At 36.9% G+C, this 26,838-nt stretch overlaps 1 protein-coding gene across 10 annotated transcripts in view; it reads right to left on the reverse strand.

Moving 5' to 3' along the window:
* Positions 1-13,571: 13,571 nt before the first annotated feature.
* Positions 13,572-26,838, reverse strand: part of SSBP2 (single stranded DNA binding protein 2) — a 309,851-nt gene continuing 296,584 nt past the window's right edge. For 4 of the 10 annotated variants that reach the window (XM_059063307.2, XM_067031245.1, XM_067031247.1 and 1 more), the window contains one exon: positions 13,572-19,155. In XM_059063307.2, coding sequence (XP_058919290.1) covers positions 19,126-19,155 — 30 coding nt within the window. In that variant the 3' untranslated portion in view covers positions 13,572-19,125. Of the gene's footprint in view, positions 19,156-26,328; positions 26,428-26,838 lie in introns of all 10 variants that reach the window. The other 6 variants (XM_067031244.1, XM_067031249.1, XM_067031248.1 and 3 more) reach the window with 4 other exon arrangements.

A 26,838-nucleotide genomic window follows, 5' to 3' on the forward strand; every position in this document is an offset into this window, starting at 1 on the left:
CCTGGCAGGTGAGCAGACAAGCCTCTCGACCTGGTGAGTGCAGGTCGGCACGGATCCTCTGTGCGGGAACCTCTCCGCTTTGCCCTCCGCATCCCTGTTACTGCGCTCTTCTCCGTGGCTTCGAAGCTTCCCCCCTCCGCCACCCGCAGTCTCTGCCCGCAAAGGGGCTTCTTAGTGTGTGGGAACCTTTCCTCCTTCACAGCTCCCTCCCACTCGTGCAGGTCCCGTCCCTATTCTTTTGTCTCTGTTTTTTCTTTTGCCGTACCCAGGTACGTGGGGAATTTCTTGCCTTTTGGAAGGGCTTAGGTCTTCTGCCAGCATTCAGTAGGTGTTCTACAGGAGCAGTTCCACGTGTAGATGTATTTCTGATGTATCTGTGGGGAGGAAGGTGATCTCCGCGTCTTACTCTAACGCCATCTTCTCTACGATATCCTCAGTACTGTATTCTTAACAGACACACGTACGTGACAAATTGGGTGAGAGGAAACTTTGGGAGGTGATGGATATGTCTGTGTTCCTGATGGTTTCATGGGTGTATACTTAACCCCAAACTTAGCAATATGTATATATAAAATATGTACAGCTCTTTACATGTCAATCATACCTCAATAAAATGATTTAAAACAAACAATATATGTAGACTTTAAAGATTAAGAATTTTGCTGCTCTTTGATGCTATTCACCCACTGGGAACATACTGGCGCTGTGATTTCTGGAGACCTTTAGGCTTTCATGTACCATTCAGGCTCAGGGAGAGGGAGCTTACCCCGGAGCAGGGCATGTACTCATTCAGCTACACAGCAGCCGTGTCTGCCACGCTGGCCAGAGAAGCTACTTGCATTTCTCCATCCCACCTACACACCCCACTTTAATCTTAGCCTTTGAGTAGACATGTGAGTCACTTGGGACACAGAGTGAAATCACAGCATTTTAATCAGCATACTCACTTGTTAATTTTACTTGTTTCCTATGAGGGAGGAAGTCTCATCTCAGGGAAGTAACCAGTTAATTATTGTAAGCAATCATCAAATACTCAGGTTTCAGAAGTATGTTGGGCTATGATTTAGTTATTTTCCTTAAGAAATGTTTCCTATTTTAATTTTTCAAAGCCATATAACTAATGTGTTTTTGCTGGATATGACTACCTCACCACCAAGAGTCTCCCCTTTCCCTCACATCAGATATTGAGATAATTGAACGTGTTTAGATGAAAGAATATTGCATTGGCATGTTTTAATGAATTAGGTTCACAGAAGAAATTCATAGATGTAATGAGCATGCATCTAAAATATTTAAATTACTTATTTATAGATTTTTAGAAGTCTTAGAAGCCTAGGTATGTTTACTATAAACCACATTGAGGAACTGTTGATGGAAGAAGTGGAGGCGGCTTGTTATAAAACAATCAGCTCACACTTCATCCATGTAAAGGATCAATAATGAAAGAGGAAGGGGCATGCTCTCACCCTCCCCTTCTCTCCCCCATTGCTTCAAAACATTGGGAAGAAAACTACACATTTATAATATTCCATCAAAGCTAATTTGTAAGATATTAATAGGTGTTTGTCTCAGTGTTACAATATGTGGAGCCAAAAAACCAGAGTGAACTCAGGGTCTTCAGGAATCATATACCTACCTAATAGGACATGCTTAACAGTTATCAGTAGAAACCAGTAATCATGTTTAAAAAAACAAATTTTAAGTTCATTGTTGAGCTATCATGTTCTATCAGTCACTGAACACTTTCTTTCCTTAACAACTGCTAACACCCAGATAGACAAGTAAAAGGAAAAAAACAAAACCAAAAAGCCTTGAAAAACAAAACCCAAACTTACACAATGCAAACTATAGAAGTTGGAGGTAAAACATAGAATAGCTAAAAGTTTCATGGGTCTCCAAGTGGACTGACAGAGACTGGGGGATGGGTACAAGGGAGGGAAGCAGTGAGGCTTCATTCTGAGTAGCTGCTAATGCGTGCTATAAACCACCTGCTGCAGATTCAAACAGGACTCCAGGGACCAATGGGGAGGGGTACAAGTAGGGAGAGATTGAGAAAGGTTAGCTTTAACTGGCTTGAACGTAAATAATGGGTCTTGTGGTAGAGGTGAAGAGTGTAGTTAGCCCCAAAGCAAAACATATTGAAAGATTGCTTAATGGAGAAATGGAATTCTTTTATCAAACTGTAATCTTTCATTACAGGAAAGATTATAGTAACTGTGAGATGCCATTACCACTTGCCACAGTAGTTTAAAATTTGTATCAACTTGGCTTTATTTAACTGGGTTTTCCTGGAGTCTTTTTTTTTTTTTTTTTGGTCTTAGTAAGGTTCCAAAAAAGATTGGACACTGTTCTTACCAGTGTCAAAGTTACTCCTTGAGGAATAAAGTAGTTGTTTCAAGAGCCACATTAATCCTTTTAAAGTAATAACTATTTATGAAGGTGCATTAACTTTTCAACAATTCTACATGGTACCTTAACTACAAGGACTAATTGTAGGTACTAGAGATAACAGGACTCCCGAATGAGAAAGATACATAGAGAGGATTTAATGTAATTTTACTTACAAAAAATTACGTGAATTTCTTATTAGACAAGTTAGATTTCACTTGATCAAGATAATGCATGATTGGGTAACTAATTTTTTCATTGACCTGTAAGAGTTTTTTCTATGTACTCTTCTATCGTGAAAGGAAAATAGATTTTATTTTTCTAAAGCTGAAAATAGGGTTTGTTTATTTTAAAGCCTCCTTCTTGAAGTTTCCATTCTCATCCCTCCATCTTAATTCACCCTCTTTGTTTTAAACGTGGCTTGAGAAATAAGAGGTTTTGTGATGCAGGCAGAAGCTGTCAAACTAACTGCAGGAAAAGGAGTGTTGTGCTCAAGTTGGATATATGAATGGAATTATTTCAAAGGAAGACAGAGGAACCAACCTTGCACATAAATTTCTTGGTTCTTTGCAGCAAGACTCTTCTGGTCTCATCTCTTCTAGAATGTAAAGGTCAAAGTAAACTTCACACAGCTAGCTTCTCATCTCCGTATACTGGCTAAATGTCTTAGGAGGACAAAGTTTACCTAATGGGAAAGTAATCTTATAATTCTGTTTGCATTCCAGAAATGTTCAGATTATGTTTTCCAGTTGAAACAGTTCTATATACAAACATCTTCAAAAAACAGTTCTTTAAGATGTCTGATTTCTTTTTACTGAAATATACTTGATTTACAATATTAGTTTCAGAAGTACTGCATAGTGATTCAGTAGTTTTACAGATTATACTCCACTAAAAGTTATTACAAGATAATGGCTATAATTCCCTGTGCTGTACAATGTATCCTTGTTGCTTATCTATTTTATACATACTAGTTTGTATCTCTTAATCATATACCCCTAACATGCTCCTTTCCCGTTCCCCACCCCACTGGTAACCAGAAGTTTATTTTCTATATCTGTGAGACTGTTTCTGTTTTGCTATATACATTCATCAGTATTATATTTTAGATTTCACATATAAATGATGTCATATAGTATTTCTCTGTCTGACTTATTTCACTAAGCATAATGTTTTCTAGGTCCATCTATGTTGCTACAAATGGCAGAATTTCATTTTTATGTTTGAGTAATATAATATTGTATATATGTATATATATATTCCACATCTTTATTATCCATTTGTCTCTTCATGGTCACTTGGGTTGCTTCCATATCATGGCTATTGGAAGAAGTGCTGCTATGAACATTGGGGTGCGTGTATCTTTTCAAATTAGTGTTTTCATCTTTTTCTGGATATATACCCAGGAGTAGAACTGTTGGATCATATGGTCGTTCTATTATATATTTAGTTTTTTGAGAAACCTCCATGCAGTTTCCCATAGTGACTGCACTATCTACATTCCCACCAACAATGTATGAGAGTTTCCTTTTCTCCACATCCTTGTCAACATTTGTTATTTGTAGATTTTTTGAAGGTAAGTGTTCTGACATGTGTGAGGTGATATCTCATGGTGCTTTTGATTTGTTTACACTCCTGTGATTAGCGACGTTGAGCATCTTTTCATGTGCCTGTTGGCTATCTCTATGTCTTCTTTGGAAAAATGTCTATTCAGGTCTTCTGCCCATTTTTAAAATTGGGTTGTTTGTTTTGATGTTGAGTTGTATGAGCCGTTCATATATTTTGGATATTTACCCCTTGTCAGTCACATCATTTGTAAATAATTTCTCCCAGTCAGTATGTTGACTTTTAGTTTTGTTGATGGTTTCCTTTGCTGTGTGTAAGTTTTAAAGTTTAATTAGGTCCCATTTGTTTCGTTTTGCTTTTGTTTCCTTTGCCTTAGGAGACAGATTGAAAAAAATATTGCTACAATTTAAGTCAAAGTTGTCTGCCAATGTTTTCTACTAGGAGTTTTCTGGTTTCAGGTTCTCACATTTAGGTCTTTAATCCATTTTGAGTTTATTTGTGAGAAAACATTCTAATTTTGTTCTTTCATATATAGCTGTCCAGTTTTCCCAGCACCATTTATTGAAGAGACTGTCTTTTCTCCATTGTATATTTTTACCTCCTTTGTAGGTTAACTGACCATAAGTGCGTGGGTTTATTCTGGACTTTTCCATTTTGTGCTATTGATCGATATATCTGTTTTTGTGCCAGTACCATACTGCTGTTTTGATTACTGTGGCTTTGTAGTATAGTCTAAAGTCAGTGTGATTCCTCCAGCTCTGTTCTTTCTTAAGAACATTTGGACTATTTGGGGTCTTCCATACAAATCTTATTTGTTCTATTTCTGTGAAAAAATGCCATTGGTATTTTGATAGTGATTGCATTGAATCTGTAGATGGACTTGGGTAGTATGGTTATTTTAACAATTCTTCTAATCCATGAACAGGGTATATCTTTCCATCTGTTTGTTTTTTGTCTTCGGTTACTTTCATCAGTGTCATAGATTTCTGAGTACAGGTCTTTTACCTCCTTAGGTAGGTTTATTCCTGGGTATTTTATTCTTTCAGATGGGATTGTAAATGGGGTTGTGTTCTTAATTTCTCTTTCTGACATTTCACTGTCAGTGTATAGAAATGCAACAGATTTCTGTATATTAATTTTGTATCCTGCAAGTTAACCAAATTTGTTGAGCTCTGCTTTATGGTGGTGTCTTTAGGATTTTGTATGTGTAGTATCATGTCATCTGCAAACAATGACAGTTTTATTTCTTCCTTTCCAATTTATTGGATTCCTTTTATTTCTCTTTCTCCTGACTGCTGTGGCTTGGACTTCCAAAACTGTATTGAATAAAAGTGGCGAGAGTGGTGGACATCCTTGTCTTGTTCTTGATCTTAGAAGAAATGCTTTAAGTTTTTCACCATTGAGTATGATGTTAACTGTGGATTTGTTATATATGGCCTTTATTATATTGAGGTATGTTCCCTCTCTGCCCTCTTTCTGGAGAGTTTTTATCATAAGGGATGTTGAATTTTGTCAAAAGCTTTTTCTGCATCTATTGAGATGATCATATGGTTTTTATTCAATTCGTTAATGTGGTGTATCACTTTGATTGATTTTATGGATATTGAAAAATCCTTGCATCCCTGGGATAAATCCCACTTGATCATAGTGTATGATTCTTTTGAGGTAGTGTGGGATTTGTGTTTGCTAATATTTTATGGAAGATTTTTAAATCTATGTTTATCAGTGATATTGGCCTGTAATTTTCTTTTTTGTGTGATATCTTTGTTTGGTTTTGGTATCAGGGTAATGTTGGCCTCATGGAATGAGTTTGGAAGCATTCCTTCGTCTGCAATTTTTTGGAATAGTTTGAGAAGGATAGGTGTTAACTCTTCTGTAAATGTTTGTAGAATTTGCCTGTGAAGCCATCTGGTCCTGGACTTGGTTTGTTGGTAGTTTTTTTTTAATTACTATTTTTGTTTTCACTACTAGTGACAGGTCTGTTCAAGTTGTCTGTTTCTTCTGGATTCAGTCTTGGCAAGTGCATGTTGCTAGAAACTTGTCCATTTCTTCTAGGTTGTCCAATTTATTGGCATATAACTGTTCACAGTATTATGATTTTTTTGTATCTAAATGGTATCTGTTATCTGTTCTTCTCCTTCAGTTTTTATTTTGTTTTATTTGGGTCCTCTCTCTTCTCTTCTTGGTGAGCCTGGCTAAAGTTTTATCATATTTTAATCTTTTCAAAAAAAAACAACAACTGTTCTTGCTTTCATTGATTTTTTCTATCTTTTAAATCTCTGTTTTAATTATTTCCTCTCTGATTTTTATTATTCCCTTCCTTCTGCTGACTTTGGGCTGTGTTTGTTCTTTTTTAAATTCCTATAGGTGGTAGTTTAGGTTGTCTATTTGAGATTTTTACTGTTTCTTGAGGAAGGTTGGTATCACTATAAACTTCCCTCAGAACTGCTTTTGCTGCATCCTGTAGATTTTGGAGTATTGTGTTAACATTTTCATTTATCTTGAGGTATTTTCTGATTTCCTGTTTGATTTTTTCACTGACCCATTTGATTTTTAGTAGCATGTTGTGTAGTCTCCAAGTGCTTGTTCTTTTCCCATTTTTCTTTCTATACTTCTAGTTTCATGCTGTGTGGTTGGAAAAATGCTTGAAATAACTTCTATCCTCTTAAATTTGTTAAGACTTTTTTGTGGGCTAGCATGTGACCTATTGTGGAGAGCATTCCATGTGCTTGAAAAGAATGTGTATTCTTCTGTCTTGGGATGGAATATCCTGTAGATATTAAATCCAACTTGTCTAAGGTATCATTTAAAACCACTGTTTCCTTTTTGATTTTCTATCTGGATGATCTGTCCCCTGATGTAAATGGGGTGTTAAAGTCTCCTACTATTATGGTGTTATTGTCAATTTCTCCCTTTATGTCTGTCAATATTTGCTTTTTATATTTAGGTGCTCCAGTATTGGGTGCATATAGGTTGATGAGTGTACTATCCTCTTTTTGTATTGACCCCTTTATCATTATATAATGCCCCTCTTTGTCTTTTGTTATAGCCTTTGTTTTAAAGTCTAATTTGTCTGGTATGAGTATTGCTACCCCTGCTTTCTTGTTTCTGTTTGTATAAAATCTTTTCCCATCCTCTCACTTTGTCTGTGTGTGTCTTTAGCTCTGAAGTGAGTCTCTTGTAGGCAGCATATAGAAGGGTCATTTTTTTAATCCAATCAGCCATACTGTGTCTTTTGTTTGGAGCATTTATGTACTTACTGCCATTTTATTACTTGTTTTCCATTTTTCTTTCTTTTTCTTTTTTAGTTCCTCTCTGTTCATTTCTTCTTTTTGCTTTTTCATTTCTTCTTTTTGCTTTTTCCCTTGTGGCTTGATTTTCTTCAGTAGTATGCTTGTGTTCCTTTCTTTTTAGTTTTTATGAATCTATGTAGGTTTTTGATTTGTGGTTACTATGGAGTTCATATATGTTGTCCTATAGGTATATCTACTTGTTTCAAACTTGTAGTCATTTAAGTTCAAACACATTCTAAAATATCTAAATTTTTATTCCCCTACCCCACTTTTTGCATTTTTTATGTCATATTTTATATCTTCATGCTTATCTCTTAACTGTTTATTATTGTTATAGTTGATTTTATAGTTTTTGTCTTTTAATCTTCAGACTGGCTTAAGTGGTTGATCCTCAGTCTTTACAATATATTTGCCTGTCCTAGTGGGATTTTCCTTTTGCCATAGATACTTATCTGTTTTCCACTTAGAGAAGACCCTTTTAACATTTCTTTAGGGTAGGTTTAGTATTGATGAACTCTTTTAGTCTTTGCTTATCTGAGAAGTTCTTCATTTCATTCTATTGTAAATGATAATCTTGCTGGGTATAGTATCCTAGGTTGCATATTTTTCCTTTACAGAGCTTTGAATTTATTGTGCCACTCCCTTCTGGCCTGCAAAGTTTCTGCAGAGAAATCAGCTGATAGCCTTATGGGGATTCCCTTGTATATGACTCTTTGTTTTTCTCTTGCTGCCTTTAGAACTCTCTTTTTGTCATTTTGATTCTGATATGTCTTGATGTGGGTCTGTTTGGGTTCATCTTTTTTGGGACCCTGTGTGATTCTTGTACATGGATATCTATTTCCTTCTTGATGTTTGGGAAGTTTTTAGTCGTAATTTCCTCAAATACATTTTTGATCCCCTTTTCACTCTCTTCTCCTCTGGGATCCTTATAATGTGAATGTTGGTACACTTAATGTTATACCAGAGATCTCTTAAATTGTTTTCATTAAAAATTTTTTGTTTTTCTTTAGATATTCTAATAATTGGGTGATATCCATTATTCTATTTTCCAGATCACTTATGCATTCTTCTGTGTCAGTCTGATACTCATTCCTTCTAGTGTGTTTTTAATTTCAGCTATTGAATTCTTCATTTATGATCAGGTATTTATTTTCTAGTTCCTTGTTAAAATGTTCACTGTGTACATCAATTCTTTTCCCTAATTCAGTTAATATTTTTATTACTAATGTTTTGTGTTCTTTATCTGGTAAATGGTTTATTTCTATTTCATTAGTTTTTCAGGGGGTTTCTCTTGCTCTTTTTCAATTGAGAGTAGTTCCTCTGCCTTTTTGCTTAACTTTCTCTGCCTCTAAGAGTTTATGTGAAACAGTTACCTATTGTGGTCTTGAAGGGGTGTTCTTATGTGGGAGCATCCCTATGCAGACTGAGTGTGCCCAGTTCCTTTGGTGGGTGAGCTGGATTTGACATGGACGTAAGTCACACCTTTCTTCAGGGTGTGCTGGCAGCTATTACCTTGGTAGGTGGTGGGGGCTGGAGATGGAGTCGCTAGAGCTGGTTCTGGGTGTGGGACTTCCCCTTTGCTCAGTGGCTGTCACTACCCTGAGGCCCTGAGGGCTGTCAGAAGCCTGAGAGCTGGGTCTGAGCTGGCTCTGTTCTCTTTCAGTGTATGTTTTTTCCCTTTCCCCTCATTGTGACCCTTGCCCCAGGTTGGGGGCATGCTGAAGCAAGTGGGGCCTGTGCATGCTCTCAGAACATGTCGTCTGCTGACAGAGATCTGAGCTGTGTCCGATGTGCTGCCTTTGCAGGCACCCACAATTGTTTGCTTTGCTCTGTTTAGACGCAGCCTCAGGTGTAAGTCCCCTTTGTCCCTCACAGCCAATCATTGCCCCCAGCCTCTGCTGCCCCTGCCCTGTGTAGAATTGCTCCACAGGGCAGGCAGGCCCCATGCAGACTCTTGGTGTGTATTGGGGGGTGAAATGTGGTGGAGTGGCTACTGTCAGAGATCTCGGCAGCTTCTGATGCGCTGCTTGTGTAATTACTAAGTGGGCCCTGCCATCTAACCCAGGGTCCACCCCAGGACCAGGCTGCCTCTGTGTCCCTTGGTCATGTCTTTCCCCTGGTCATGGCTGCTCCAGATCCTGTGCCGCACTGTGGTGTGACGTGAGTGGAGCCAGAGTGTTGGCTTGGCTCAGGCTGGAACGTGTGGCAAAGTGACTGCAGGAAACCCGGCAGCCATTAGAGCAGACCTCTCTCTGTCCTGCCTCAGGGACAAGGCAGTGAACGAGCGCTCCTTGCAAGGAGAGTCCAGGCTCCCCCAGCCCTTCCATTACTCCTAGCAGTCCTCCAACCAGCCAAGGGGCCTTTTCTCCTCCAAGTAGGACCCCAGGACTGGGGTGCTCAGTCTGTGGTTCCAACCATTCACTCCCCATGGTGGGTGTCCCCCCGTGTATTCTCCTTTTCCTCTGAGTCCCCTCCCAGTGGCACAGGTTCCAATCCTATTGCTTTTCTTCCCTTCCCACCTGGTTACCTGTGGATCTTTCTTAGCGCCTTGGTTGTACAGGAGTCCTGCCAGTTTCCAGTTTTCAGTGACAGTTGTTCCACATGTAGATGTATTTTTGATGTGTTCATCAGGCGAGGTGAGCTTCACATCCTCCTACTCCACCATCTTGATCTCAAACTCTTAGATCTCTGATTTCTTATAATTAAGTCAAATTTTTCAAAATATTCTTTTAACATAATCACTGAAAATAAAAATTCATAGCCAAGTAACCAAGAAATGTCTTGAACTCTAAGCACATTCTGAATATTTATGTTGATTTTCAACTTTTAATCAAATGGTAAAATATAAATTCAATTTGTGAAATGAGTATTTATTCTAAAGAGTTTGAAAGCTGAAATGTTAATAAATCACTGTTAGCACATATATACTCTCTCTCCAAGTCCCAAATTACCTATTTTTCACAATTCTTTTGTTTGAATCCCCTCTTTTATGTATAAGTTTTTATGTCAAAAATAGATTTGAAGTGTTTCAATTGCTGGCATTTATATCTGAAAACAGTTGGAATGATGTAGCTTATTTTTGGCAAGCAGAATCAAGATCCACCACAAAGCGATCCATAATATAGAGACTATAGCATAAATTTTTGTCTTTAGTGGGAAGAAATCCACAATAGGTTAGGGATTAACTGTACACATTTACTTCTGAAGTTTATGTGGCAGTTTAGTGATTAATCCCTAACCTTAGTAAATGCCAATTTCCTACTTATTAGGAGTAAGAATATCTATTTGTGCAACTCAAATGGAAAAGATATGTGATTTAATTATTTGTCTACTCCAAAACTCCTCTTCAGCTGGATAAGCTTCTACATTTCCAGTGCCTTTTTTAAAAAAAATTTATTTATTTGTTTTTATTTTTGGCTGTGTTGGGTCTTTGTTGTGGTGCGTGGGCTTCTCTTTGTCGTGGCTTCTCTTGTTGTGGAGCACGGGCTCTAGGTGCATGGGCTTCAGTAGTTGTGGCACGCAGGCTCAGCAGTTGTGGCTCAAGGGCTCTAAAGTGCAGGCTCAGTAGTTGTGGCACACGGGCTTAGCTTCTCCACAGCATGTGGGATCTTCCTGGACCAGGGCTCAAACCCATGTCCCCTGCATTGGCAGGCAGATTCTTAACCACTGTGCCACCAGGGAAGCCTCTCAGTGCCTCTTTAATGCACAAGTGTGGACCTCAATTTTTGAGGCCCAATGCAAGAGCTTGTGTCATGGCAAACTTGATGAGAAATAATACTGCCAAGTGAACCAGAAAGATATTTTATTTAACAGATTTCAAATGAAGATCAAAGTTATCTGGAACAGATACTTTTCCAATCTACATTTCGTGTTTCCTGAAGTGCTGCCTGCCAGAGCAAAACAACATAATATTTCTGGTTACTTGAAGGAAAAGATGTTGATATTGCTTACTCATTTTTGCAGATACACAGTTCAGTAACTCTCTTACACAGAAACACTATACAAAAGCTTTCTATAAATACAGTAGTAAATACCTTATTAAACAAGGTTTTGAGTCATCTGGGAAGTGAAGTAACCAGCGAGAGCTTGCTAGACATCTACTCACCCCAGACCACCTCCCCTTGGAGATGATTTAAAAGGCTCATCTTAGAGATACTCGCAGCATATATGTTCTACTGAGATTTGGACCTTGAATGCTTTACATTCTAAACTGAGCTTCACTGGACCATGTAGTTTTACAACCAGAAATCTTTCAGCAAGATTACTATTTTTTGAGAAGGGCCTGAGAGGATTGTGCTGCCTATTTCAAAAGTAAGTTTCGCTAAATGGATTGAATTTTAAACTCTGTCTCAATAATGAGAATTTGGTTATGTTCTGATTTTTGTGGAGATAATCATCTTAGAAATACTGGTAGTGGTCTTATTAATGCACTTTTGGTACAAATTAGATATGGCTCCTATGTTGGTTTTGATTTGGTTATTGGATTCAATAAATTTCTTATTAGTAACTCTTATACTGAGCATTTCAATTTTGAATTGTATATTAGTTTGAGAACTTTTATGGTGAGATGATCTCTTGCAATTGCTAGTGATCTATTTTCATAAAACACTTTCATATATTGCTTATATGTCTGAAAGTGTTCATGGTATTCTCTTTTTCAGTGGGTATAAGTTCAGCTCTCTGGAGGTTTTTCAATTGAATTAAAAATTGTACCTAGGTAAGTACTTCTCAAAGATGAAGTAAATATATGAAATTTGGCTAGTAATCGCTTGTTGTAATAGCATGCTGAGTTCTCAAAATTAAAATTAATTACTACTTTCAATTATTTATACATGTGTTCTGTTAAAACAATTTTGAGACCATTAAATATGTGTACTATCCCTTCAGTCATAAGTGAATAATGATTAACTTCATGACAAGACAGTGAGCACCATTAAGACTGTCAAGAGAATACTTTTGACTTTTCAATTCTTAAACGATTTCTTTCTCTGAAACAATATTTACAGAAACAATAAACATTGAATTCTTTTATACAATGTATTCTTATTTTTGTTTTATATTATATGTGATAACTGAGATTATATTGTGAGCACATTTAAAAGTAAAGTTTTTCATGTGACATGAGTAGATATCAAGAGTTTCCTATTATCGTCAAGAATTACGTGCTATAAGATGCAAAGATACAGTCACGTGAGGAAAATTTGATATCATTGTACACTGAGAAATGCACCTGTAGCCAAGCAGAGCCCTTCAGACTTCAAGGGAAACTTTGCAAACTGAGTAAGACAGATAAACATTTATATGTATAATGTCTGTTGGCTCTAGAGCTTTCTAAACAGCAATACCATATTCCTCATCAGACAATTTTGTAGGGAATAAAAATTCTGGAATTTCTTTTATTTAATTTTTATGCCTCTCTAGATATAAAGGGTTTCTTTTACCTTTAGAGATACACTGAGCTATGGGAACAAACACTTGGTGAGTCTCACTGTGTGGGCCTGGGTGTGCAGTCTCCAGCCCCTTACCCTTCATTTTGTACTTTTACTGTTATCTCACTTACCAAAAGGAGCCGAGGAGGCATTAAACTAATTCTACTGACCTTTTTTTAATGTATGTTACTCTTGTCCTGAATCTACAGGATGTTACTACCACTAATAGCCACTTTTGCACCATTAGAAATAGCTCAAGTAACAACTTCCAGAGAAGTTCTTAGTTACAGGACTCTACCTGTTTCAATTCAGGGACTCTTCAGTTGCCTTGCTACCTACCTTCCATCTCCCAGAAATCCAGACACCTTGCTAAAACTGCCTCATAAGTTACTTGAGGTAACCTTCAGCTCAATAAGGTGTCTGCCCAGTGGGATTTACAGCATTACCCTTTCTTAGGACTACATACAAATGTGTGGCAGCAGTGAGCTAGAAGACACCATGTGGATCAAAACCATAATGCTAAAAATAATTAACACTTAAATTCTCTTGAATACTAAAGAAACAGCATTTAAGAATTTATTGAAAAAATAATTTATATGTTTCCATTTTATCTAGGATGAATTCTTAATCTCAGTTATAGACCTCCCTCCTCCTATATTCTTAAATATCTATGCAGTAGTGTGCAGAACCTACTTTAGAATTTGTATTTGGGCAAATGCTCATGGTGAGCTGAGGCGACGATCAGAAAGATGAACGTACATGAGGAGAAGCATAGTTTTACACGAATTACCTGCATAATTGCTTCAGATTTCCACACTATGTGCAATCCTACTTGGCATAAAATACTGAACTTTTACCCATTAACAGATTTGCTAATAATATTAGTTATATTTTTGGTATTCAAAGTTTAGTTATCTGATCACATAGAGCTCATCATAACCTATTTAAATTGCATATAAAGAAATTCTTTGATATTAGAGACACCTGGTTTTTACATAAAGCATACTGTCTAATTCAATTATAGATACAGATGTCCACATTAATTACAATTTTATCATTCAGAAAGCATTTATGCTAGCTTCATATGAACAATTTCCTTTACTTTTTCAATAAGTAATCAAGTTAGAGGCTAGAAATGGTAGAAACTGTAGATGAAAATCTGTATTTTTAGAATTAAATGTGAAAATGTGCGAAATTAAGGGATATTTACGTACATCTTTATGGCAACCTTTTCCATTGCATGACTAGCTCAAATACCTGTACAAAAATGGGGAGTGATAAATCCAATTGAAAATGTAATAATGCACATATGTGCATGCATGTGTGCACACACACGCACAGACAGACGCTAAATTTACAAAATGTATTGGGTAGCTGGTGGCCATAGTAGAATGAAGGACAGGAGATTATGAAGAGGCATCCAAACTCCAATTACAGTTATACATTAATTGTGCGTTCATAAAAGCCTGACAAATAATTGTTTTTCCAGGAAGATATTATAAGTAACATTTTAACACATGTAGTAAGAAAACATCTTAAATTCTTAAAATCACAATTAGATAAATTAAACAGTACAATAAGCTGATGGCTATAAAGAACCCTCTTTATAAAGACTTGTCCATTCATGTTTGAAACACCACCATGTCCTTTATTCATTCTAACATATAGTTTCTGTTAAGTTTTTAACTGTTGTAATGCATGGAAAGTAAATATTTTGAAATACAATCTAATAGAAAGCTACATACACAGTTTAATCTGTTTATATTAAAAACATTTCTAAGGTGTGGCTAAAATTAGATTTATTTTCAAATTACATAAACTGGAAAGGTTATTTGAGTTGTTGTTTTCTAGTAAGTAGATGATTAATTGCATTTTCCTGAGCAATTCTGTCAGGACATGATGGTAATTTAGCTAATAACATGTTGTCTTGTGTTCTGAGAACACTGAAGAATCCAAATTTCATTTTCTGGGCAATGTACTGTGGTCATTTGGCACAAAAGAGAAAAGTGGGATAAAGTTTTAATGTTAACTGGGAAAAAATTCTGGGAATACTTTTTAAATAGGAATATTAATACTTGCCTTTCTCATGTTAATTGCACATCTCACTTAAAAATGGAAATGCTAAATATTTCTAGGGACATATCATTACATTTTAATAACTGGGATAATCAAAGTCAGTCCAATTTATCCTGAGGACAGTAAATCCGCAAAGGGGGAAAAGACAAACTATACATGAAAACACTTAGTCCCACTTTAAATTTTACAGTATCTCTATATTTGTCTACATACCTAAGGATGTGGACAGCAAAAATATTCACATTAAACTATCAATACTTACAGCAATGATTTTTCTTCTACTCAAGAAGACCGTCTGTACTAAGTTAACATGGGAAACTTAGAGGAAATCCTCCTTAGAAGACCTACTCAACTGATAATTTCTCTTTAGAATATAGTTCAGAAAAGTAATTAAAGAGATTTCAGGTGTTTTCATCTGTAGGTCACTCCTTTCAATGCGAATTATAGTTCATAGGTAAAGTTGACATTTTTGGTGAAATACCATCAACTCAATTTCTTCTAAACAAATGTCTACATCAAAAGACTGTAATTATTGCACAATTCGTGGCAGTAAAGTGACCAAGGATTAGATGGTCATTTATGCTCTTACCTTTAGATGCAGTGCCTTCTTAAGAAAGCCTAATGTGGACAAGCTAGCAGAGGATTTGAAAGCAGGCAAGCCCATCTGCTTATGTTTTGTATTACTCTTTCCATCCGAAATCACTTTAATCAGCTATTTTAGCATTGAAATACAATACAATCAAAGGAAGGAATGAAGAGTTACCAGTTGTGCAATAATATAACATAAGTCATAATGGAAGTGTTTTGTGAGCAAACTTCACACTGCCACCCCCAACACACACATACACACAAACACACAAGTTTAATATGCCAAATGGAGGTGTATTAATAGTGGTTCACTTTTCCAGTATTTCTCAAGGTATGGTTCACTGACCCAATTAACAGTGGCAGTCAGAAAGTGGAAATTGTGATTACGTCCCCTAGGAAAACTGTATACTATATGAAGAAGAAAACTGTAAGGGCTAAGAAGGTAAAAATGTTCAGTTTGTATCTTATTTCTACTGGAGAATGCAGGGATTGGGAAGGAGGCATGGAGAAAAAGCCCAATCAAGACTTCATGGTATTAAGGACTGTGGAAAACTCTTTGCCAAGGGCACAGTTCTAAATGCTTTGCTGCACATTCTCAGGAAGAAATGATAGAGAAAAGGTATGGACAGACGTAGGGCTTCCTCATGTCCAAACTGAACTCATATATTTTCATTTGCTCTTTTCAACTACAAGAAGAGTGTTAACTGAATGATCCTATGAAATGCAACAGAGTTCAGATAGCTTAGAGAATCATAAACATAGAAATGGAACTTTTCTCTATTTTATTCCTGAAGGGAAAGGGTTGTTTTGGGCACTTTCCATGGTTCAGGGAGCAGATTTGTTAATTTTCTGGCAATAGAGAAATCTTAACCTCAGACTCTTAGCTGTGTAATTCCTGTTCATCAGCAACTGAGTCCAAACTGGAACACTTGGAAAGGAGCACAAACATTCACCCATCAAATGTGTGGGTTGTTACCAGATCAGTGGCACCTCACAGCCTCTGCTCCTGTGTGCAGCTTTGCTATAAGAAAGGCAGCTGGTTAAGGACATATGTACCTTAGAAGGACTTTGACATATATTTTCAACTGTAGTGAGTTAGGCAGAACGCAAAGCAGAGTAATAAGAGTTAATGTTTTCGCCTATTTATTTTTATATTTCACATGTATATTTTATATGTTCAATGTAGGCAAGAATTGCTCATGTTACTGTGAGGTGGAATGCTAAAAGTAACTCAGGAACAGGTAGTATATATAAAGACCAACACAAATGCATGGAAAACATGGGTGAAAAGAGAAAAGGATGAGGTTTAAATGATTCAAAACCTAAACAAAATTAATATACAGATATACTATCCTCCATCCGGTGCATGAGAAAATTATTTGATATTGGAATTAAATATCTTTATTTTCCGGTTTTCTTGAATACAACTTCTTCAAATTTTCAATGATTTCAGGAATTTAAAAAACTAGCTATTTTAAATTCTGGGTTCCAAGAGAAAGAGAAATACGCTGAATTGATTGCTGTACCTTGGAAAAAGTCAATTTTACTATTTTGAGCAAATAGCCTAGAAATAATGAGACCCTATTGCCTTCATACTCCAATATTACTTCCAAAATAAGAGCAAGTAAAATCATGCTCAGGATTCTTTGATTATAAGAAACAATACCTTCTTAGAAGGCAAATGAAAGAAATTCAAGATCAGTAACAATAGAGAAAAGAGTCAACAAAAGGTTTCAAAATTCTAGATTATAAGATTAAGCTTAATAATCACAAGACTCTCAGTGTTCACATAGTTGTCATAAAAAGTGAAAGTTAAAATTATTCTTGGTAAATTCATGTGTCTGTACAGGGTGTCATCTTCAGGCTTGAGTTAAAGACTTTGTCATTTGAATTTTTCATGAAAGCCTCTCTGTGGCTTGAAAGCTTGAAGTTGTTCTCCAGCGTGCACTCCTAGCCTCTGCACACTGTGTGATTAATGGCAACTAGTTTGATTAGTTTAAATCTGGAACATAAATTTTAATTCAGCTTCCTTTCCCCCTCTTAACAGTTCTGCCTGACATCCCTGTCATGCACAGGCAAAAATCTTTATTTTCAGAAGGAATAAATCCTTATGGATTTGAGAGAAATAAGTCATCTGGGATAAGGAACTAGTAAATATAGTTTATAAATTTTCACTTTAGAGACCATACGCCTAAAGAAAGATGGATTCCCCTTACCTGAGATTAAACAATGCTTTTCAACGTCTTTGGAGTCTGGATATATAGTTGTTGATCAATGGTTATTTTTATCACAATTTTCAAAGAAAGGATCACCAACTTAGCTTTTAGAATGTAAAATCAGTCTTCAGACTTTTCTATTATGACTTTGGTGTTTCTATGCCTGATTAAACACAGAAAACCCAAAAGATCTGGAAAGGGCCACAGAGCAATGTGCTTTCGTAAGGGAAGTGTTTTGTTTAAATTTTTCTAATGTTTTATGAACAGTTATATGAAGCAGATGTAGCCTACTGAAGTCAATGGCTAGATGAAATATAGTTACTATCAATAATTTCGCTCTACTATAAGTCCTACATCCTGGGGACAGAGCAGGTGCTCTGCTGGCAGCAAGAAGGGACAGTCAGTTTTGCTGCTACTAAGATACCTGGGTAGAGAAGCAGCACTGCAGAGCCCCTGGCGTGTGATTAAAAACTCCCTCCACCTTGTGCTGAAAGTCTCAATCATTTGAATGTATCTCCTTTGCAGTGTCTATGTGGAGATGTTCACAAGTCTGAATAAAAATGAGGTACATTTCACGTTAGTATGTTATTAAAAATTTAGCTCTAGCATTCCTGGTGACAAGTGACATATTCAAGCAAAGAGCTGTGTTATCACTTCTGGGCTTTATCATATTAAAGAGGAAATATGTTGCTAAAAATATGATGACCCCTGTCACTTTATTGCTATGGTCTAAGCAATCGCGGCTAATTAATGATTTTTTCTGTATCATCTAAGACAAATCAAGAATTCCATCTAGAGCAGTTATTGCAGAAATATACTGTGTTAGGCCCCAGTTAAGCTTTTGTTGATTTGAAGTAATATTTTTCCTACATAAAAAGTACAAAAATACTCACTGAAGGTTACTGAGAAGTTGTTTGATTTGACATAAAGATGAAGACACACTTCTTTTCTGAGACAGTACACTTTGTGATTCACAGGATAACTTGCATCACACGCAATTTAATGAAAGCTCTCAAATAAGCGATTTTATTCCTATCCATGATTGCAGACATTTACAAAACCATAACATCTGAGTTCACCTTAAAAAATAACTTATATAAAGCAGTGATATACACAGCACAAAATAGATCAGGGAGGGGCAGGAGCAACTTTTAATAATTAAAATGTAAACGTGAAAAAAAGGATGGAATAAAAGTCCCTACTTATTTCTACTTAAGATGTCATGTGATAGTATTTTACAATGTCCTGTGGGTCAATGTATGTATGTGCATGTGTCCATATAACATACACACATACAATACATTCTCTTTCCCACACATATACATACACAGATAATCATTTGCAGTTCCATTGAGGGCAATTCTAATATGCCGCTCTGTACAGTTGTTCGAATCACGTTTGGACCCGCTTTCTTCACAAAATAGGGGAGAGAGCAGGAAATAAAAAGGTTGGTTTGGTGTGACTGAGATTCCTTTGTTTAACTGTACACTGTGATGAATAATTTTCTTCCGTAGTAGTTCTGTGAAGGGCTGACTCACTGTGGTTTCCATGAGGAGACTTGGTAATGGATCACACACTCATTGTCATGCTAGGGGAGTACTAGAAGGAGAGAAGAATCCATATTTTAACAACAATTCTTCTACAGGCCACTAACATTCCCCTTGGTAAACAATAGTAACTGTGAATTTTAATGTCTTTTATGCACAAGCTTTAAATACAGCATAAAAATAAAGCATAAAAAGAGTAAAATTATATAGAATTGACTGTCCTGAACTGTTAAATATTTCCTCTGGAAAGCAAGCAGTCTAATTCTCTCTCTGAGCTTAGGGGTTTGATAAGTACCTAGTCCCTCAGCTTTCTCCTTCTAGCCAGATTCATGTTTCATAGGCCCTTGGAACAATTTGGGTAAATCTAGTCCAAGGTTGATTCATAATAATCAAATACGTGTGAGGGATAGGATAGTCTTTGTTAGCTGTGTAAACTTGGGAAGTTACTAACCTCTCTGTGCTTGTTTCCTCACTGTAAAATCAGCTTAATGATAGTATCAATCTTAAACGGGTTTTGGGAGGACTGAGTATAAAACCCTTAAAACTATGTATTTATTGAATACACAGGAAGTGCTCAGTAAATGCTGGAGTAATAGTATAACTCCCAGCTGGCTGTAAGAAATCCTTATTAAAGCATTTAGAAAATACTTCAAGAGCCTTATTTATACTTTAGCATATAAACTTCTTCCTTGAAGCTGCGACTCCTATCTCAATCCACAGGCATTTCTGGGTGGGAGTAGGGGCATTCTTGTTACATGTTACGTGTCAGTTTGAGGCTGACCATTGGTAAAAGGCGAGACTTTCAGAAATTTGGAAAAGTGGTCTTAACAAATGACAAACAGCAATTATTTTGACAGTGATGCCAATCTACCCTCATATGCTTGAGGAATAGACTGTGACAGAAAACTTCTAGAGCAGCTCTGCCCAACAGAACTTACTTCAACGATGGACACGTTCCACAACTTGTGGTGTCCAGTACGAAAGCCACTAGTCACATGTGGCAACTTGAGCCCATGAAGTGTGGCCAGTGCCACGGAGGAGCTAAAATTTTAATGTTATTTAACTTTAACTTATTTAAATATCCCCATGTAGCTGGTGGCCACCATCTTGGACAGCACATTATAGATCACCTGTGATGGGGAGGAGGAGCATCTATTTCCAAGTGGTAACGGTTTCCATATTTAATATGACCGCTTGAATATTTTAAATGCTTTATAAGAACCTGTGAGGACCAGGGCAAAAGGGAATTCCTTTTAATGCGCTAATAATGATTGCGCCTCATGGGAAGAGGCAGATAAAGTGAGGGGGTTTGGTCCCAGGCTGCAGGGGCTTAACCAGGAACAGTGATGGTCCTGGGAAGGGGAACATGAACCTTCTAAAAAAGGAACAGACAGAACAGAAAGAAGTGAATTCCAAAGGAGCGGAGGTCGTGCAGGAACCAGAAATGAAGTATAAGGTGTGTACTAGATAGGGATGGATTTGTTAATATGGAGAAAGCAGGATCTCCCAGGGAAGAGCGCAGGGTGACAGTGGCTCAGCTGGCAGAAGTCTGGACTGGAGGTCATTAGAGTTTGATCTGGTGCTCAAACCAAAAAACCCACATTGATCCTGAGTAAAAGCAGATGACTAGGCCTGAAAACGGGTCACTGGACCTTAGGGGGAGGATTGTTAATCCTTTAAACACAGGTCAAATCAAGGAAAAATCTACTTGTTAATCTCATAATAGCCTCAAATTTCCTCAGTATAGGAAAGCTAATTTATATATGTTACTGACCTTCCACATTGGATTACAGTGAGTAGGGTGATATAAAGGGGAGACCGCCAGAGAAGCAAAAGGGGATTCAGTTTGATAGAAAAACTCCCTTTTTATGCTTGATAGTGGCAATGATAAAGCAAAGCTAAACAAAACCCCAAACCCCCAAACAATCATTGAGAAGGATCAGTGAAGTGGAGCCCACCCCGGCCCTGAGCTGGGAGGGGATCTACCCCATCTCATCAGGAGATTCCATGCAAGTCTCCACTACAAATAATGACAGCACACTGCCATGACCTATCCACAGCCTTTGACAAAATAATCATATTTTGGCATTTGACTTTTAGGGGCAAGACTAAACCAGAAGATAAATGGATACTAAGGTTTTATTGAAAGTAGAAAACATAAGAATATGGCAAAATGGGCATAGGAAATTTAATCTATGCTTTCTATGGCTACTGTTATTTATAGTAAGGATCGGTGAGCCAATCAGTACTGCCCAGTAGAACCTCCTGTGATGATGGATATGTTCTATTCCACGCTGTTCAGCACAGCGCCCACACATGGCTGCTGAGCTCTTAAAACGTAGCTAGTGTAATTTAGGAACTGAACATTTAACTGTATTTAATTTTAAATAGTGCAGCTAGATCATCAACCATTATTTTAAAGACAAAGATTTTAATGGGTATATTGTGCCAATCTAAAAACAGTGAAAGACTTTAAAGCTTTTTTAAAGTCTCCTTTTTTAAAAAGGACTTCAAAGGATATGTCGGAAAAAAATTTTCTGGATAAGTCATAATTAATTCTAGAGACCATCTCATTTGATGCACATCCTGAATAATCAGATTTTAAAAATCCCTGAATCCTTTTTTCACAAGGATTATTCCAGTTCATTCAAATGTAATGTAACACTAGGGAATATAGTTAAGAATATATTATAGCCTTCATTCTAATTATACACCATTAAAAGCATGCATATATAGAGACAAGTATATATGCGCATTCTCTGCTACCAAGCACGGTTATTGGTTGCTCCCATTTCTTAACACTGGCAATCGTTAGGATTTTTAACCTGTGTTATTTCAAATGTCTTAAGCAAATCTTACAGTAAAATGAGAATTTGTTACAGATTCATTGGGAAGTTAAGAGAGTTAGGCTTATTCAGGGAGGAAACTGAGTGGAAAATAGGGTACAACAAGAAAGTCAGGGCCAGATTCAGTCAGAAAGGATGGAAGCACCATCTCCAAGCAGTACAGCTCAAAACTTAGCAAGCATCTAATGAAATTTAAATTTTGAATAGTACCAGTAACTGTAAAATGATGCCCTAAGTGTATTTGGTACAGTAAAATAGATTGTATTTGTGTGTGACTGTCTTTATAAGCGATGGGCTATTTGCACTGCTAAGGCTGTAAACTGCTCATCTGCTGCTGCCTTTATTGAAACTACTTCAACTAAGTTAAGGTTGAGGGAAGTTGCAAACTTTCTAGGGAAACTCACAGAATATGCCAGCAAAAAGGAATTTTGCTATTGATTACTATTCAAGTAGAAGTGGCTTACAGGTTTCTAGAAGTAGAAGAGCAAGTGTTAAATGGGGTATCATATTTAGAGACATAAAATATTCATGGTGTATTGTCCTGAGACCACACTGCAATGTTTCTGTTGTACTGCTGCATCAATATGCCATGACATATTCTAGTGTTTGTGTCAGAATGCTGTGATATCAGGTTGCCCTGATATCACAGCATTCAAAACTATTCTGTGAGTCTGGTTCTCCTCGATCAAATGATAAAATGGCCTTACAATGCTGTTGACTGCATCAGTGTTTGGTTTAGCATGTAAAACATGAGCTAGAGAATTTATTATACCCAGTTCATGTACCATGGACTCCATCAGAAATATCCATTAAATCTTCGAACAATGTGCATACATTTCTGTTCACACACTTCAAGAACACTTCAGATCTTACATTTCTCTTCATACACTTCAAGAACACTTCAGATCTTACATTTCTATTTCTAAGCATCTATATTTTATTTTCTTAATAAGAGATAATACTACAGGTACCTGAGCTGCACTAAAGTGAAATAAATCTAGTGTGTATGTGACTATGTAAAAAACAATTGGGGCATATGTGATTTCTTTACAATAGAAGAAAATGAAAAAAGGCAGTAAGGGTAATAGGAAATGATCTACCACCTTGTTTATAACTTCTATTTGACACCATGATTTTAATAGCATGTTTGCTCAGTTGATTATAGTTCAATGCTATGGTGAAAATATTCTGCTAAATTAATTCAAGAAATAAGACTAACTGCTTTCTTTACTTGAGGCACGAAGCACTATTCTTTGAATTAAGCCTTTTTGTATTATGTTTTTAAAGCCAAACATTTTATAGAGTTTGAACACTAGGGGGCATCTTTGTTTGTTGAAATAAAGGCTTTTCTTTTTGATCCCCCCTCAAAAGAGTCTGAATGTTGAAACATTTTTTGATTCCTATTTTCTTGTGTAAAGTGTGTTGGCACTGCAAGGTTTCTGCCTTTGGGTTGGACATTTCTGTTTCTATATTGATAACATTAAGTAGTATGTGTAAGGTGACTGGGATAGTGTCTGTACATGATAATCAGTCAATAGACGTTTGCTCTCTTCCCAGGCCTCTTATGTGGTTAAACTTCAGGATAAAGACTGACAAACCCTCAAAAGGCAGACTGTTCAAAAATCTGTGCTTTTCAGACTTATGTGTATTAAAAACCACTAGAATTCAGTTTGCATGTTTAGTCACTGGAAATGTTTTCTTTTTAAAAATTATTTATTTTTAATTGGAGTATAATTGCTTTACAGTGTTGTGTTAGTTTATGCTGTACAGTGAAGTGAATCAACTATATGTATACATATATCCCCTCCCTCTTGGACCTCCTGGTTTTCCTTGATGATAGTAAAGCTAACTTAGTGGAGATACCTAGTCTATTTACTTCTTTAAGGCCTTACTACATTTGTCAGCAATGAATCTCTTTTGTCTTCTTCCTCTCCGCTCTCTTTTCTTGATCTTTTAAAAAGGTGCAAACAAAAATGTGTGGATGTGATAGAGGAAGCCACAGATAACCAGGGTGTCACTAATAGCATGTAGACCCCTGACCCGGCAGACAGAACAGCGCACCCAGTGTGGACCCGCTTCCAAGGCTGCACTACCCTCCAGGTGGTGGTGCAGCTTCTCAACCACCATCCAAGTATTTCTCTTTTGGGGACTTTTCTAGTGGGGACAGGAGAGAGGGAGGGGGGGAGACAGGAGGGAGCTTCTGTTTTCTGCTAACTCTGCACAGCAGTCTGGCGTTTTACCTGCTTCTTGGCTTCAAGCGTAGTGAGGCTGGGTCAGGAGTCAGGGTTGGGGGAAGGCCTACTCCAGTGGCTGTTCATGCTACGCACATATTCCCAGAGGGATCTGCTATCCAGCATGTGCATAAGCCACTTGGGGTTAAAGGATGAGGCTGGTGTTTATTCTGCACAAAGTAGTTTTTTAAGTCCTGTTCTATCTGATTCTCTGATCCCCGTGAAGAGCTTTCTGATGCCAACTCTGAAGCAGCTCCCCTCTCTGGCAAACAAGGCGGCAGTCGCCCACAACAAATCTGGGAAGGAAGGGGGGGAGAGTTCCTGTCGTCACTGCCCCTAAAGTTAAAGTCACATGGAACCTTTTTAAAGAAGTTTTCTTTTCCAATACAAAATTAATACTTTCCTTGGTGCTTTTAAAACACCTGGTTTATGTCTATTGTAGCACTTATTAATCTGACATATGGTTTAATTATTTGTGTAAACATGTTCTTCCCCTCAGATTGCATTCTTTGAGGTTAGGGATGTGTTATGTTCGTTTCAGAATATTTTGTACTTAACCTAGTGCTTTGCATAGTGCAGGCTCAATACATGTTGAATTGAACTGAATTAATTATCATATACCTCACTGAATTATACCATTACTGGAAGAATTAGCATAAAATGAAATTAATGTCTCTAATCAGATAAAGTGAACACTAATTAATTAAAATTAACTAATTTGTCCATAGTCTTGAAGCAAACTAGTGAAAGAACCGGGCTCTAAGAAATCCCATAATCCTAAGCATTATGAAAAACTATATAGTTCCTCACATTTTTCTATTTCCTCATCATTGACAGGCTAATCTTTTGATTTCTTTAAATATGAGTTTTTATGTATACCTTCTTGGTTCTCACTAATCATAAATATCCTGCAAATAAAACAGATAAACTAAAGATCATCATATTATTTCTAGTTTTAACAGAAATTAAAGTCTAAAAACAAGGGAAGTCTTGTCCCATGCCGAGGTGCTAGGTCAACACCAAGAAGTAAAGGAAACCACAGAACACTCAATCTTGGGTTCCATTTTGGGAAACAGCCATTCTGCACAAAAGTAGGTATGTTACTAGCCACCGCTTCAAATTCTGATGGCATCACCTCTGGTAAAGGTCTGGGCAAAATGAAGGTACTTTTCTCTTCTGATTCTGTTTATAGTTTGGTAGATGCTCCATTATTTTAATGATGGCAGTACATATATTGGAGGCACTGATTCTATGAACATGAAACTAGTTTGGGTTCTGAACTCCTTTATTCCAGTTTAGGAGTTCTCAGCAGAGAATGTTCATCAGCATCACTGACAAAGCTTTTTCACATGGGAGGGTGCCTGGCCCCACTCCTGGAAATTCTGATTCGCTGGGTCCAGGGGGGGTTCTGGGAAATTGTATTTTAAAAAATTCTATAGATGCTTCTTATGTGAAATATTAGTTAATGAATTATTGTATAATGCAATAAGTCCTTGAGAAAAGATACCATGCTGTCCTTTTGGTCTTTCCAGTGCCTAGCACATTGCTTTGGCCTGTAGTCAGTGCTCAGTGACTGTTAAATGAAGGAATGAATTTTATCGCTTCTCCATTTGCTCCTGTCTACTTCTGTGGAGACATGAGATGATATTGCCTTTGCTTAACACTATAGTCACACAGAAAACGACGTGGATATCCAGTTCGGGTTAAATGTAAATAACTCGTTAACATACAAGACAGGAAAGTCTAGCGCATAATGTAAAGACATCTTAGAGACAATTTTCAGAGCTTTCAGGACAGCACTGAGAACAAACCTGGTTTTGCAGTGATCAAAGACATTTTAGTAATGTGAAAAATTTATAAAAAACGATCACATATGCAACCTGTTTCTAGTACGTTCCTTTATGGTGGATGTTTTCTAAAGTAAAATTAGTATTAAATTTTTGTCCTTGTAACTATGTACATAGAATCGGAGTAGAAAGTTTATTTTTTAATACTTTCAAAGAAATTCCACTTAGTTTTCTAACTTTTAAAAGATCAACCTATTGAACTCTAGATAAACAGTTGTAATAATGGCTTTATGCATTTATTCTAAAGAAGAGCTTCAGAAATAAAATCTGGATACAGTAACGTAGTCAAGGGAATACTTACACTCTCACTCTGAAAAGGATTTAAGAAATTTCCCCCCATTTCGCCATCATCCCTAGGAGTGCCCGGCTGATTACTCAGGCTCATATTATTGGGAGAATTCTGTAAACAAGATTTAGAAAACAAAGCATTTTGAAGATTTAAATTTCCCTTTTACATGGTACTGTTTCAAACATGGAATCTATACCATCATCTCTAAGGACAAAGCAGACTTATAATTCCAATCTCAGACCTCTACTGTGGATTCTGTTCATTCTTTGCACCTTGACCAGTACTAATGCTTTCTCAAATGAAGATTAAAAAACAGAAAACCCCAAATAATTCACTGTAACTCTTCGTCTTAGTCTCAGAATCATTTATTCCATTTCCCACTCTCAGTTCATAGAGTTCCTAGACTTCCGGAGAGTTTAAGAAACATTCCCAGGAGGGGCATGAAGAAGAGTGCAGTCTACCCACTGATCAGGCGGGATGGAACAATAACTTCCCTGGGTGATTTTACTAATCAAACTCGAA

The sequence above is a fragment of the Kogia breviceps genome, chromosome 4 (genome assembly GCF_026419965.1).
Source record: "Kogia breviceps isolate mKogBre1 chromosome 4, mKogBre1 haplotype 1, whole genome shotgun sequence".
Lineage (NCBI taxonomy): Eukaryota > Metazoa > Chordata > Mammalia > Artiodactyla > Physeteridae > Kogia > Kogia breviceps.